A 16,201-nucleotide genomic window follows, 5' to 3' on the forward strand; every position below is an offset into this window, starting at 1 on the left:
CGTAAATAAGTGTAAATAAGGTTGGAATTGTGTTACCATTGTCAATATTTTACGTTAATAAACAAATGTTTTACCAAAATGGTTATATAGCCTAGTATTTGATTGGTCAATCTGCATACAAAGTATTTTGATCAAATAAGTTCATTATCAAAAATATTTAATTCGTAGTGTGTTCAAGTGACGGTTAAAAATTGCATGTTTTTAGCGATCCCAAAGGGTAAACTTGGAACCCTACCTCTATGACTCCTTTGTTTGTTTGTCAGGCCGTCCGTCACTGGGTACTATCTCATGATCGAATTATAGCTAGGCAGTTGATTTTTTTAACAGATAATGTATGATAAGGCTGTCGTATAAGGATACTTAACTGTAAAGATAGTTTTAAGTTGATGAAATAAATAAATAAATAATTTTTGCGAATTTGTTTTCTTTAGCCTATAGGTACGAAACCTAAAATCATTACCATTCTATTCGACACAGTTGTGTAAAAAGTTGGCATCCGTGACAATATAATTATTTATTAAGTCTGTACCAGATGACCTAGATTCTATCATTGGTCTGTAATTACTGGTGACTGAGACAAATGAACGAGGTTGAAGGCTACAAGTGATCATTTATTTTAATTAGTCTATTGAGCACAAATTACATAAGTCAGGCTTAGTAGATAGAGGGTAACCTTGATTTGTGTTAGATAATCTAAAAAGTTTTTACTGAAATGTAACTCTTAAACTAAAAAAGTATCCTGTAAATAGGTTTTATTGGAATCGCACTCAAAATAAGAGAGTTACCTGAATTTTTATTTAGAATATTTTTGAGGTATATTCTGTATAAAACCTAATCTCATAGTTAGAGGCCTCTTGAATTCCTAGTATTGCTGAAAGATGACCTTTTGTTAGATTTTTAGCACTCGGACTTAAAGGTTAAAAACGGAAAGCTGTTCTATTCGTCTTATACCAGGCAGTATCTCATCAACCGCAATAGCAAGACATTAAAAAAAATTCAAATATGTGTTTCTGTTGTCGTTATAACAACAACGGTAGGTATATCATGAAATTGATGAGGGACAATACTTTTTTGCAAAATTTTATTTTTCCCCAACATATTTGCAAGAAACCTTCTGCATTGCGATTTCGACGAACTGTTGACCAGTTTCCTACCTTTAAAATAGCTCCACACAACATTTCAGCCTGAAACCAGTACCCAACATTTAACAAAAGTTCAATTATCATAAATTATTCATGCCGGATTCGACCCCCGACCCCTGAGTTAATCCTTATCTATTATTTCGTCTACTCTGGCCGCTCAGCGGGTCATTTATATCGGAACATTAAACTTGATATAATCTGTGTAACGCGATTGTACCGCAAATAAACACCCCTTAAGATACTAACGGTTAAGTCGATTGGTTACGAACACTGACAAATAAATTTACATTGAGAAATGGATTAAGTTGTAGACTTTTTTTTGAGCTTATTCAAAAATCATTTATTGTGTAAGGAGTATAAATCATGACGTAAACATATCTTTTTATTGCTATGCAACGAAATCCTATAAAAAACACCCCAAAACGATATATTTGTGCCAGTGGTCTCAAATCGTACTTGAACACTAGTCATTTAAAATCTTTCCTTCAAGGTTTCTTTTATTTCAAGGTTAAGACACAGAATAAAATATTAGAATTCCAATTTTTAATTCACCACATACCATTTCAGAGCAATATCTTTTACTATCCACACCACCCCGAACAATACCCACCTAACATTCAATTAAATTAATTGAACCGCAACTTAGTAATTCAATCAATTGAACACAAAATCACAATATATTCAACAATGGCAGAACCCAATCGAGTTCGGTAACGGAGGGGAGATAAAGAGATTACTAGACGTAACGTGTCGACATGAATTATTGTCGGACAGACAGATTATAGGGGAAGATGTGACTTCATTATTACAGGATATTGAACTAAAGAATATTCAGAGGAATCTACCAGCACCTCTTAATATTATATTATTGGTGTTGTAGTAGAGAGATGCCGCTCTACGTGAAGTGTTCAGTCTTTGTTCGATAACTCCAGTAATATTATCTTGGGCGATGGAAGCTTGACTGATAAGGAGGACTACAAACTGATAGCCAACCTTTATAAGTTGGAGAAATAACGCTCAAAGGAAATGAAAGGCCTGGCTCATGAAAAACATAACCCTTTGCTATTAAATTTGATTATTTAATTCGATCATGTGACCACACTTTCACCGCACAATCATGAGCTTTGAAATTTACTTAACACTGATTGACATTCTGCAATTGTCTTTGCCAATAATTCTGATCTTACATAAAATTTCATTCCTTTCAAAAAAGAGGGTGAAATTCACAAGTAGCTTGTTTAAAAAGCAATGCCGTCCTAAAATGATTGTTCCAGTCTAATTCATTTGAATAACATTTTCCTTGTTATCCCCGCTTTGCAGACGATTCTCAGATGTTTTTGAAGAGTTCTATTAACAAGGGTTTAAGAACTACAAACCGAGTTGTCCACTTATCCCCCGAAGCCTCCAACTATCCTCCCACTTCGCTCATAGTTCGTTTTAAATGGCCATCAGAAGATTGGTTATACCCTAAACTTGTATTCCCGTCCACGGACTCTCGTATCTCACTTAGGGACCATACAAATCCGTCAGATTATCGACAAGGGTGAAACGTAATTTTCTACAAAACGAATCAATGTGAAACTATAATGTATTACATTAGTTCAAAGGCTGAATGCAGCCGTGCCTCTGCCCGAACGTGACCTAATTTAGAAGAAACAAAGCGATCCCAAACGACAATATTAATCTTAATTCAAAATAAACAAAAACAACCCTTAATGTCCTAAACATAACGGTTGTTTTAACCGAAAATTGAGATTTGTTCCTCCATTTTGCTGTACAAACAATAAACACAGGTGATGTAAACAAAAACAACTCTTATGTAGATGTAATAGGGGGTATATCGAGTGGAAAAGGAAAATTGCGAGTATTTTTTGGGGCAACAATACAATTTACCAATTTTAAGGAAAACTAGGGTTTAGGTAAACGGGATAAGGTGCACATGAAATGTAAAATAAAATTGGTGCTGACGCCATGGATTCGATAAGGCCCTTGGTTTCAATCATTGGCAGAATAAAATTCGGTATCTTCTTTTTCGCTTTGTGTTTACTCAATTTTGAGTTGAGACGTGATTTTGAATATTTTTTGTAACAATATAAAAGAAAGATAAATAAGGTCCTTTATATAAAACATTATTTAATAGCAGCCTTATACGAAGGAAGGAATTTCGAAAGTGATTTTTGTTTAGATTTCTATTTCTTGTAAATTGGTCGACCCTTTTTTCAGCTGTTGCTAAGGGTTCCAGAATTTGTAGTGTAATGTTTTTCAGATAACCATTATGTGTGTATTTCTGGTCCATATTTATTGCTTATTCGTAAATATTAAAGATAGAAAATTTTATTAAGCTCCGTTGCTTCTTCGAGACAAAAGACGTTGATTGTAAAACAGCCATCTATCTAAAACGTTAGTTGATGAAATTGCTATCCAAGAACGCTCTACGAAAACACTTCAAGAATTTACTTACCCAGCGTTTTAATAATAAAATCTTATTCTTCCACAAAATGGGCAACATCTACCTGAATACTAAGCTTCTTTTATGCCACCCTTGTACAGAAACGCTGTGTAAGCACATAATACATCTTGGTGAGAGCGCAGTGGGTCCAGCCGTGTCGCCGCTCCGCTGACTTGCACTTCTAAACACATCTCTTAGGAGTGTATGAGCCCCTGGTACTTTTGTTACGTATGGACGAAGTCGTTAGTTTTTTACTGTGCTCCTTCTAAATGGAATTTTCAACTATTACTGAATGTAAAGACTTTTATTTCACACAGACGTTTTCGTTATTTCATTTTCAGGTCCTTTAAAAGAAATTGTTTGATTCAGGAACTTTCTTTGGTCAATAAGTTAAAAAAAAAATGTGCACTAACTTAGATTTATAAGGAGGGTATTTATCTCTTATTATGTTATGGTAGCCTGGTAAGAATTTAATTTAGACGTTTTTGTCGCCAATGCAATCTCATAAGATTTATATAAAGGAAATAATAATAAGGCTGAAGAAATTTTCTTTTCAATGTCACGTATTTTTAATGAACAACAATGGATATTCATTTTTTATCTTGTCCCGAAAACATAAGAAATGATCACACTTATGTGTAAGTCTACATCACAAGCTCCAACCAACACTTTAAAACAGTTTATCTTTTTAAATTTTTATTGTACTTGATTTTATTGACTTGAAAGATTTTCACTTTTCTACACAGTCGTCATCCCTAACGATTCACAAGCTTGAACCATATTGAAAATAACTTTTAACTTGAATAACTGGTGCAGTTAAAGATACTCCGATGTCCTAATACTGTTGAAATGCTAGTCTTTATGTCAGCATATAATACGTCTTGTGAGCGCAGACCGGACCCGGGCGCCCGCTGACTTGCACTTCCAACTGAATAACTCCTCCGAGTTATGCACGCCTGGTATTTCAAGGCACTTACTTGTCAGTTCGTTGTAATTAAAGTTATGCTTAATATTATTTTTTTCCAATATTTTACAGGGGAATTTTTTCTGTCTGTATTACAAATTTAACAATTTAACTGGCTTTGCTGATTTTATTGCAGTTTGCCATTAGATCGGTTAGGTTAATTTGAAAATAGTACTTTTGAAAATCAGACAAAGGATGGTGTTTCAAGTTTACAATCATACAGAGCATAATTTTTTTTAGGATAAATATTGTGTTTTGATAAAGCTAAGATACAGTTTTTTGAGGTCTGTACCCGAAGGGTTAAAACGAAACCTCTGGAGGTTCCATTATGTGTCCACCTGTCTGTCTATCACCAGGTTGAATCTCCTGAATTGTGACGTCTACAGAAAAATCTGTTTATGCTTTAAAAGCGTTAAAACTGTGGTTAAGCAACGTGGCTATAGTCACGAACTTGATGGGTTACTATTTTTTAAAATTTTCATTTTACCAACTTTCTTTTTTGCCTTCAATGCGAATCCGACTCGTACTTGACCGATTTTCTTTAACGTTCAAGCAATAAAAGACTGCACATTTATTTTTAAAGCGACTGACCTCACTCCTCAAAAGAATATAGATGCTACTTGGACCTTACTACCTCAATTTAAGTAGAAAACCCACACCATAACACTTCATGACACCATATAAACCCTATAAAATCCATACTTGGAGGTTTTTGATATCGTATGCCACAGGGGTCTACAGGGGGTCACGTACCAACTATTATGTCTAAATTTTATCCAATAACTGAAATATTGGATGAACGTGACGGATTTTTACCGTTTGCTTTGGTTTTTTACGAAGCAAAGCGTTTATTAGGTCAGCAGGGCTGTTCGTTATTTTAATAATGTGTTTCAGTTACTTTTACGTGAAAGAGTCTATACCCATAAAGGTGTTTTTTAAGATTCTGAAACAAAAGGGTAAAAACGGAATTTTACGACTAAGGTTTAGCTGTCTGTCTGTCTGTCTGTTATCAGGCTTCATCTCATGAACTAGTTAGTTATGACTGTAAAGTTGTATACGTCCCTAATGTCACTTGTGATAAATAAAACACTAGGATCCAGAGAAGACCAATTTAATGAAACGTAGCCGCGGTGTCATTCTTTGCTCGAAAATCTTAACACCGCGATACAGAAAGGTGACGTCACAGTCATAACGCCATCTTTTGAATAATGATCAAACTACAACAACATAAGTTATGTATAAACTGTCATAAAAACATGTATTAAAATATTGTAAAGAAAATGTAACACTAAACCATTCATAAAACTTGTACATGCCACCCACCAAGGACATAATAGCGTTATGTCCTTTCACAAATTGCATAGATACCACCCACCATGAGGTCAGGGGCAAATAAATAATAACTAAACATCTTAAATCCTAAAATTATCGTAACGTAAAACTTAACTAACATGAAATGAAATCACATCATTTAGCGACAGGCAAGATACATAATTTTGATGTAGGTCTTTTAATAAGTGATCCGTTACACCTGAGAGTTACTACTCTTGTAACCTTGTCCAAACCAGGGTGTCTGTCTACAACCTTACCTAAAAGCCAACGGGCAGGAGGCAAATTATCCTCCTTGATCAAAACTACATCTCCAATATTGGGTTCTGGAATATGTTTTGTCCATTTATAACGCTGTAACAACTGAACCAAGTACTCAGCAGACCATCGTCTCCAAAAATCTTGCAACATGCGTTGAGTAACCTGCCAACGTCTCAGGTTACTGATGTTTGAGTGTTCATAATTCCGTTCAGGAACCGCTATCAGAGGCTCACCAATCAGAAAATGACCAGGTGTTAAAGGCGTAGGATCTGAGGAATTGTCAGACAACATTGATAACGGCCTGGAATTGAGACAAGCTTCTACTTGAGACAACAGTGTAGACATTTCTTCGTAAGTAAGTGTTGAATTACCTATCACGCGTTTCAGGTGGAACTTCGTTGACTTCACTCCGGCTTCCCACAAACCACCGAAATTCGGGGAATGAGGTGGAATAAAGTGCCAGGAGGTGCTGTTATTGCCCAACCACTCTCTAATTTCTGCAGCTACGGACGACTTCTCCGCTGCAACTAAATGTCTAAGCTCCCGGGAAGCACCAACGAAATTCGTACCGTTGTCGCTCCAAATGTCTGCAACAAAACCGCGACGAGCCACAAATCGTTTGAAGCCGGCTATAAAGCCGTGTGCTGTCAAGTCACTAATGACTTCTAAATGAATGGCCTTGGTTGCCATGCATACAAATACGCAAATGTAACCCTTGTGCGATTGGTGACCTCGACCCTTTGATGTTCTAAGGTTGATGGGGCCAGCAAAATCTACACCTGTATGGTAGAACGGTCTAGCGGGAGTGACTCGACTTTTCGGCAATTGACCCATAAACGGGGTTTGAGTAGATGCCGAGTACCGCTTACACTTAACACATTTGCGGACATAAGCCTTAACTTTATTCTTGGCTGACAGTATCCAATACTTTTTACGCAAATGACTCAGCATTAGTGTTGGTCCTCCATGCAAAGTCATTTTATGGGCTTCATCAATTACTAAATCGGTGAAATGTCTGTTAGATGGCAAGATGATGGGGTGTTTGACAGCCTCATCCAAATTGGCATTTTGAATACGTCCTTTAACACGAAGAATACCTTCATCATCAATAACTGGACAGAGACATCTCAGTTTGCTTTTAGGTTTCACGCTTCCTTTCATTCTAATATCCTTCATTTCTTCATCAAACTCTTGCCTCTGAGCATGTCTTATACATGTTTTTGTTGCGTCTTGTATTTCTTCAGGAGTTAAATACTTGTCATGTCCTTGGCCACCTTGATCCTTCCATCTCAAGACTCTTCTACAATATGCAATCACCCGCACTAATCTTTGGAGAGTGGAATACTTTGTCCATACAGGAACTTCCTGTTGAGTTTCAGTCGCGACGTGCACCTTGATTGTTCGTTTCTCCGTGTTAGTGACAATTGACTTTGGTCTTGAGTATTCAATTGTCTCTTCATGAAGCCACGGTGGTCCTTGACTCCACAGTGAGCTACATGCAAGTTCCTGTGGTGTCAAACCTCTGGATGCAAGATCTGCAGGATTATGCGTTGATTGGACATGCGCCCAATGTGAGTTGTCAATGCGAGAAAGAATCGTGGAGACTCGGTTTCCAACGAAAGTAGTCCAATGACTTGGATGTTTACTGAGCCATGCTAACACGATTGATGAATCAGTCCAAGCGCGTATATGAGGAGGTGATATCTTCATCACCTTAGCGACTTCAATAATAAGTTCAGAGAGTAAGACTGCTCCCATTAACTCCAAACGCGGAACTGACTGCTGCTTAACCGGTGCAACTTTAGTTCGAGCAGTAATTAAATTAACATGAATTTTTCCTTCGGCATCAATGGTTCTGACATACACTACAGCAGCATAAGCGGCAATTGACGCGTCGCAAAATCCATGTAACTCCATCAATGAGTCGTCGGATTTCGTATTAATCCATCTCGGAATGCTGATCTTATTCGTCTCTACAAGGCTTGCACGGTAAGTTTCCCATTCACTAAGAAGATCTGGAGTTAATTCTGCATCCCAGTCTAGACCAGAAAGCCAGAGCTTTTGGATGAAGATCTTCGAGATAATGATGCAGGGTGCGACCCATCCAAGAGGATCGAATAGCCGGGCGATGTCGGAGATTACTCTTCTTTTGGTAACTGGAAACTGCTGTGGAGGAAGTTGCACTGAATATTTACATTCATCACTCTGACGATCCCATGAAATTCCTAAAATTTTCACCACCGAGTCCAGCTTGATATCCCTTTCCTGCTCTTCCTTCTGCTTTGTCCTTTCAGCATGACCTTGAATTCTCTTGTTCAATTCATTGCAACTGCTTACCCATTTCTGTAGTGGAAATTTACCTTTGGTGAGTACTTCTGTTAATCTTTCATGTAGATGTAATCCTTGATCAACTGTCTGACAACCTGTCATTAAATCATCGACGTAAAAGTCATTTTTTATAATTTCAGATACGTCAGGGTAACTTCCACCTTCGTCGATTGCTACTTGCTGCAATGATTTCACTGCAAGGTAAGGAGCTGCTGCTGTACCAAAGGTAACTCTTACTAATTTATATTCCTTTATTACAGATTCCGGATCATCACGCCACACTACTCTCTGAAATTCCGCATGTTCAGAAGAGACCTTCACCTGTCTGTACATTTTTACAATGTCAGCACAGAGACTTATGGGATGCATTCTCCATCTCATAATGATATGACGTAACGGCGGTTGTAACCTTGGGCCTACCATGAGGTCATCGTTAAGTGACACTCCATTTAGACCTTTCATTGAAGCGTCGAACACTATTCGAACCTTGGTTGTTGTTTTGTCTTCACGTACCACGGCGTGATGCGGTAAATAAACAGCTGAAATATTGTTAAGCTCATCACTAGGTACAGGCTCCATGTGACCAAGGTCGATGTACTCTTGAAAGACTTGAGAATATCGAGCTTTGATTTCTGGATTTCTCTTGAACTTATTTTCAAGCAGGTGGAATCTTCTTATTGCGAGATCTCTGGAACTTCCGTATTGACATTGCGGATCTTGATCGCGGAAGGGAAGATTAACTACATACCGACCCTCTTTATCACGGTGAGTAGTTTGAGCAAAAATGTTCTCACAACGTTGCTCCTCATCAGAAAGTATTTTCTGATCAGGAATGACAGACTCTATTTCCCAAAACTGTCGCAAAAGTGCGTTGTCATCAGCCTGATCTGACATGCTGTGAATGACATGATGACAATGTATAGGGTCATCACTTGTTGAGATTTGTCCAGAGAGGATCCAACCAAGTACAGTATTCTGAGCGATAGGTGCGTTTGGGGAACTCTTAATTAAACCATCTCTCAGAACTTGGCCATATATTTCAGCACCTAGTAAGATGTCTATCTTACTTGGTGTGTGAAAATCTGGATCCGCTAATGTAATCTGTGTCAGCTCCGGCCAAATGAACACCTCTAATTTTTTAGATGGTAAAATCGATGTTATGCTGCCTAAAACAAAAGCATGCACTTGGATACTAAAACTAGGGTCTAGGCGTGAGTGAATAGTCACTGTGACTGAATACTTAGAGGCAAACGCGCTCTTCTCGCCGCCTATTCCTGATATTACCGTCTTCACTGGAGTCTTTTTTAGTCCTAGAAGCTGCACTGCTGATTCTGCTATGAATGATGCCTGAGATCCTTGATCTAATAGCACTCTCAGCAGTTGAGTAGAGCCACTTCTTGTCTGTGCTTCGACAAGAGCAGTAGCTAACAAAACTTGTTTAGGTAAAGACCCTTTTGAAAAATATGATACTAAATTAGAGGGTGACGGTTCATCTTCTGAAAACGATGCCTGAACTCTGGATACCGCTGATTTAACTTCAGTTGCTATGTGGGAGTTTTCATTAGGGACAGCTGAGTTTGAGACCGACTGAGGATGTAGTAGTGAGTGATGTCTTCGCTTACATATACGGCATGAGCCATTATGACGACAAAACTTAATAGAGTGGTTGGAGTTTAAACAATTGAAGCATAAACGCCTGGTTTGTACAAAGTTATGACGAGCTTCATAACTCTCTTTTGCAAACTTTTTGCAATGTGCAATTTTGTGACCTTCCTTGCAGAATGGACAAGTCACTTCGTTAGGTTTATTATCACTACTAATGACATGGTGCGTTGTTGCTTTCTTAATAACACTAGCAGTAGGTTTGTTTGTCCCGGCATTCAAAAACTCGAGGGCCCGGAATCTGGCTTCCAAAAAATCTTTGAATTCCAAAAGTACGGGTAACTCATCCTTAGAACTCAATTTAGTTTCCCACTGTTTTCGAGATTCAAAATCTAACTTTGAGCTAATAATGTGAATGATTATGATGTCCCACGTACTGATGTCAATTCCTAGATTTTTCAGACCATTCAGACATTCCATAGTTGTGTCTAGTAAACCCTTAATGCTACTTGAGGACTCTATTATATTAGCCTGACTTAATAAGCGCTTTAACAAGCAATTGGAGAGAAATCGCTTATTATTATATCTACTGTGAAGCAACGACCAACATTCTTTATAATTGTCTGAAGTGACTGCAATATGCCTGACAAGTTGTTCTGCTTCTCCCAACAATAAACCTTTTAAATAATGCATTTTTTGAACATCTTCTAAAGTATCATTTTTGTGTACTAACGATGTGAATAAATCTTTAAATGTTGTCCACTCCGCATAGTTACCAGAAAACTTTGGAATGCATATTTTTGGTAACTTAACACTGTTAGATGTTGAGTGGTCATTTGTCTTTGACTTCGGATCTGAACTATAATAACCAAATTTATTTAAAACCTCTTTCAATTGAATTTTGTGGAAAATGTACAGTTCTTCGGTAATATCATAAATATCATCCACAAAATATTTATCAGATTTTCGCTGAACATCTGAAGCATTCTGCACTATGTTATTATGAGTTGATAAAAATTCCTTCCACAAAGCTTCAAGTGATTCTAATCTAGTTTCAACATATATTTTGGTTATTCGATCTTTAGGCGCCTTTTTAAAGTTTATCTGAGCTTTTTCTATAAGAACCCTTTTATCATTTTGCAATTTATACATAGCCTCCATGACTTTGAATGTTCAAACAACAAATAATTGAAATAATTCAATGTTAAAATTTCGACTAAGATAAAATAACCACCAAAGACAAATTTCCACTAATAATAACAGACACAAATATCAATCAGCACACAAATAGTAATATCCTAGAATTTATACTAAAGATATCCACGATACTGAAAAAATTATTAAGTCCAATAATTTTAGAAGACTACTTTCTTCTATCTTGAAACTTGCACATTAGCAAATAGATAGTACTCACGACTTAGTCTTTAACAAACCACACTGGCACTAGCGCTGACTCCAACTCCGTGATGACTGCGTTGCCCCAGGAACGGGCTGCCTGCTGCGCTATCGCACAGGCTTCACCTCCTCTGCTGGTGCTGATGACGTCCAGCAACCCTGCGCCAACTCCGCTCCACTGGCCCTATTCAGGCCACCCTGCGCCGGCTGCTGGTCCACACTCCCCGGCTGCACACCACTGGTCACCACTGCTTACTCCACTCTTGCACACCAGCTTGGGTGAGCGGCGCTTCACGGCGATCCACCCTGGTCTCCACACCGAGATTCACTTCAAACACTTCGGCACTGATCACTCACTTCTAGTTCACTTTATCCGGCTCGAAGGACCATGTAAAGTTGTATACGTCCCTAATGTCACTTGTGATAAATAAAACACTAGGATCCAGAGAAGACCAATTTAATGAAACGTAGCCGCGGTGTCATTCTTTGCTCGAAAATCTTAACACCGCGATACAGAAAGGTGACGTCACAGTCATAACGCCATCTTTTGAATAATGATCAAACTACAACAACATAAGTTATGTATAAACTGTCATAAAAACATGTATTAAAATATTGTAAAGAAAATGTAACACTAAACCATTCATAAAACTTGTACAATGACTATACAATTGAAATTTAAGAAAAAATACAGATTTTGTTTTCTTACTGCTAAAACAACAAATAAAGATTGAAGTTAAGGTGACCTTATTTTTGCTAATTTGTATTTCTCTTGAAGACTTGAACAGAACCCTCAGTGTTGCAAGTCTGCCTCGTGTCTGATAAGTTTAAAGTTTTACATTCATTTGTTTAATGTTTTAATATCAAAACCTTTTTTCGAGCGATTGACTTATTTTGACAGTTTCTAGCATAAATTTGATATTGGCAGCGAATTAATTCTTGTTAGAGAATGTATTCAAGCGCAAATACCACACAGCATGTAGCACACACAATAGATAGAGCCTCCACAAGATAGGTTACACTGATTTATTACGACATTTGACGTAAACGAAGCAAAATTCCATTAGTACAATTATGATACGAAGTTGGGGTATTTAATTTTATTAGATTAAAACTATGATACGTTAATTTATATTCAACCCCAAAAATTAAAAGTGGGGTGAGTTGCATTCTCACACATCCTGATCCCCAAACAACGATTAATTAAACTTTCTAATATGTTAACCCGGCCCTTAATATAATCAAGCCCTTGATAAACTGTGCCCATTACAAAGAAAAATATACACTCGCTTTTTTAATTTAATCAAAATTATATGAGAATGCCTTAACAAAATTATTAAACAATACATAAAACGTAATTTAGACTCTACGTCCATTACCTTAAGGTGTAGATTTTCATTCACTAGGTTTGAAATGGTTTGGTATTCGGAAGGGCGATCACGAATCAGTCTACAATGAGTTTCTTTCGTAGTGTAAAATAAAAAGATTTTATAGAAAAAAAAGTACTGACAGGTTTTATGATGTGGAGAAAGCTTTTAATAAACAAGATAATAACATAAAGTACGGAGAAAATTTTCAAAAGAAAAACCGAAAATTAAGAATTACTTTATAACCAAGTATGTAATAATATAGAAATATATATTTTTTGCCAATCGAAGTAAAACCATTATTGCAAAAATATTATTTGTTAAAAAACAATCTATAACATCGACTCCAAACTATCGAACATATTTCAAATCCTTAAACTAGAGCGCTTTCCACTCTTTTATACAAAAAAAAAAAAACAAATTAAAACATAAAAAATGGTTGTTTTCCCCTGAACAAGGGTGTAGGCGTTATCAGCCAGGGTAAATAATGAAAAACATCCCTTATAAATGAAATCAGAGCGGTTCGTTGTTTTCACGTGGATTCCGCCATTGTTCTCTACACTAAATAAATATCTATAGTACTCGTATGTACGGCAATTTTGTATTCAAGGTTAAGCACTGATTTTTGTATAGGCTATAAGGTCAATGTTTTGTGGATTTGTATATAAATATTAATCTATACTTTAATATATAAAGCTGAAGAGTTTGTTTGTTTGAACGCGCTAATCTCAGGAACTACTGGTTCAAATTGAAAAATTCTTTTTGTGTTGAATACACCATTCATCGAGGAACGCTTTAGGCTATAAACCATTACGCTGCGACTAATAGGAGCGAAGATACAATGGAAAATGTGAAAAAAACAGGGCAGCTATAAATCATAACTTATATCGTCTACCCACGGGGACGAAGTCGCGGGCAACAGCTAGTAGGCTTATAAAGAGGTTTTACACACCTTTCAGAAGCTTTCATTCTCAGCTCCACTTTGTTCTTTACCGTTTGTTGTCGTTTTTACCAAGTGATATTTGCTACAGTGGAATAAAAGTACAAGCTTCACTTTCATGTAATTTTCTTTTAGAGCTTTTTCTTGGTCGATTTCCAATCATGCTGTCACTTATGTAGTACATACAAAAGTTAAGATAAAAATACCGGATAGATCTAAGCAAGCCCGAGTCAGCAGGTGGCATGTATATAGGTATATAGTATTCTAACACCAGGCAAAAACTAGCTCAGATCTCCAGTTTGAGGCGATATAACTCTGTACTAAGCACATAAAATTAGATTTTTCGTAGGCCTGTAAACCCTACGTGTGATGCTTACTTACTTCGTAAAATATGGCAAATAATGATACCTAAAAACATTAAGGTCATTTACTGAATAAGTTTCATAATCTTGTGCAAATATGAAGGTCAAATTAAATGTTAATATTTTTTTTTATCTTTCCAGGTAATGTTTTGAACTGGCTGCTTTAATACTAAAAATTAGACACCAAATCTGTAGGTGAGTGTTTTTGATTAATTATGAACATACTGATGACAATAGTAGAAAATACTTATGTTCTTCAAGTTACGAAAATAGTCTTCAAAACTGTGTGTAAAGATCATACTCATTTGAACTCGAATAAATACGGAGTACCTAAAATCGTTCTTCATTATGTTAACGTAAACTTCCATTAAAATCAAGAGTTTTGTAAACTGTCCCAAACAGATATATTCTCACTACATATTATAAATAACTACAAACTGATATTTACTTCCCTCTAAAATCTCTCTTTGTTACGAATTAATTTTGAGCAAAATTTCTCCGTCACTAGTCACGTAGATGACGAGAAATATCATCTCGCCTGTGTCTGGTGCGTGGCGAACACTTCGCCCACGCCTGCCCTGTATTAACGTCCATTACTGTACAATAACATCTTGTTTGTGGCACTAAACCATAAGAGCCAGCGAGGGGTAATGGGGTTTTAGAGGAAGAAGATGATATTGTAGCTGTATAGCGATAAATAGAGCTAGACTAGATATATCTTTCTCTCCACAAAACATAGTCTGTTTTATATTAGTTAATAGCTATTTTTTTAATCTTTACCTGCGTCAATCTAGGTAAGTACCTTGCCAATACTTTACTATAGTTGCCTTTGTAATACTATCTGGGAGAATTCGCTTGAGCCATGTTTTGGTAGATGCCTTCAAGTCCCTGACTTTTAAATTCAATTTTTTTCTGTTCCTTTTGAAGACTGCTGATGAACACAACCACATACGTGTGTAGCTGTTTTGATCAGCTAACACACGCAACACTCCAAGTTAAAAATTTGAGAATGCGATTGTAGAGAAGCTAATAACAGTGCTATTTGCAGGGCCACTAAACCGTTTCGAACGAAACAATCTGAGAAGAAGTCACCTTGCAAAATGATCTCAACTTTATATTATACTCATCTTAATAATTTCTAATTAAACCGCTTCAGCCTGTAACTCAGTCCACTGGCTCCTTGAGTTTACATAGTGAATGTAAGTGACGGGCTGAGCAAACTCCGTGCGTTACAGCATCCGTGTTGTGTGGGCATCTCTTGAGATAACCCTACATCGAAGATATTTTTAGCTAATGAAGTCACTTTTATTAACGTGGACTAACGTATAGAATGTTTTATTTGAATGCAGGTCAATTTATCGGGTTCTTTGCGAAAGTAGAGTCACCGTAAAATTCTGTCAAAAAGCTGTTTAAATTTCACACATTGTGATAGCGTCATACAAAGCAAAATCTTGACAGCAATAAATGTGCTATTTCATTTTCAATTGCTGTCGTTTATAAAACACTGTTCAATTTAATAGTATGTTATGTGAATATTGCAGTTCTGTGATCGTTTATTATTTCGCAACCGGCGTAACCCATTGTTAAAGCACCGCTGTCTTTCAGTCCGTACATCTGTCGGCAGGCATGTGTCTCAGGAACCGTGATAGACGGATGAATGTTTTACAGATAATTATTACGGTCATGAATTGTTCTTATTTTTCCTTCTATTTCTAAGCATAACTTCCAACTCCTCACAGTCCTCACACATCGTCTGCGAAGTTTCTCTCATTTTTGTTCGCCACGTCCCATCGAGACAACTTTTTAACAATCTCCTATATAATTCTTATGAGAATGCGGTAACCTGCATGCCACATCTCCTCTTTCAAGGAAATCTGCTCTATATTCTCAACACCCGAGGGACTATAATTGCCTAAACCAATCACTACCTGAATTTTATTCTGTTAAGGGATTATCAACTATGTGCAGCTCAGTTTACGATTGAATTTTGATTGTTTCAAAGTGTTTGTCTCTTAACAGTCGTGGGAGCCCACTTGCTATTGTTTTTCAAACTCTCTACATG

The 16,201-nt window shown here is 36.8% G+C and overlaps 1 protein-coding gene across 2 annotated transcripts; it reads right to left on the reverse strand.

The window, feature by feature from the left end:
* Positions 1-5,650: 5,650 nt before the first annotated feature.
* Positions 5,651-11,912, reverse strand: LOC113505209. 2 transcript variants are annotated; one of them, XM_026887817.1, is made up of 2 exons: positions 7,419-11,912; positions 5,651-6,607 (listed from the first exon to the last, which is right to left on the reverse strand). In XM_026887817.1, the coding sequence occupies exons 1-2, from the start codon at positions 11,234-11,236 to the stop codon at positions 6,550-6,552; spliced, it is 3,876 nt and encodes a 1,291-aa protein (XP_026743618.1). In that variant the 5' UTR covers positions 11,237-11,912; the 3' UTR covers positions 5,651-6,549. The 2 variants fall into 2 exon arrangements, with proteins under 2 accessions (XP_026743618.1, XP_026743619.1); XM_026887818.1 differs by having other exon boundaries at positions 6,519-7,384; positions 7,497-11,912.
* Between the last annotated feature and the right edge of the window lie 4,289 nt (positions 11,913-16,201).

Source organism: Trichoplusia ni, chromosome 24 (assembly GCF_003590095.1).
Source record: "Trichoplusia ni isolate ovarian cell line Hi5 chromosome 24, tn1, whole genome shotgun sequence".
Taxonomy (NCBI): domain Eukaryota; kingdom Metazoa; phylum Arthropoda; class Insecta; order Lepidoptera; family Noctuidae; genus Trichoplusia; species Trichoplusia ni.

Bases quoted from the DNA above. Each gene is read 5' to 3' on its own strand.
- LOC113505209 (XM_026887817.1), bottom strand. From the start codon at position 11,236: ATGGAGGCTATGTATAAATTGCAAAATGATAAAAGGGTTCTTATAGAA. The intron at 6,608-7,418 runs TGGCCAAGGACA...AACAGCACCTCC, and splicing joins TTGAGATGGAAGGATCAAGG to TGGCACTTTATTCCACCTCA.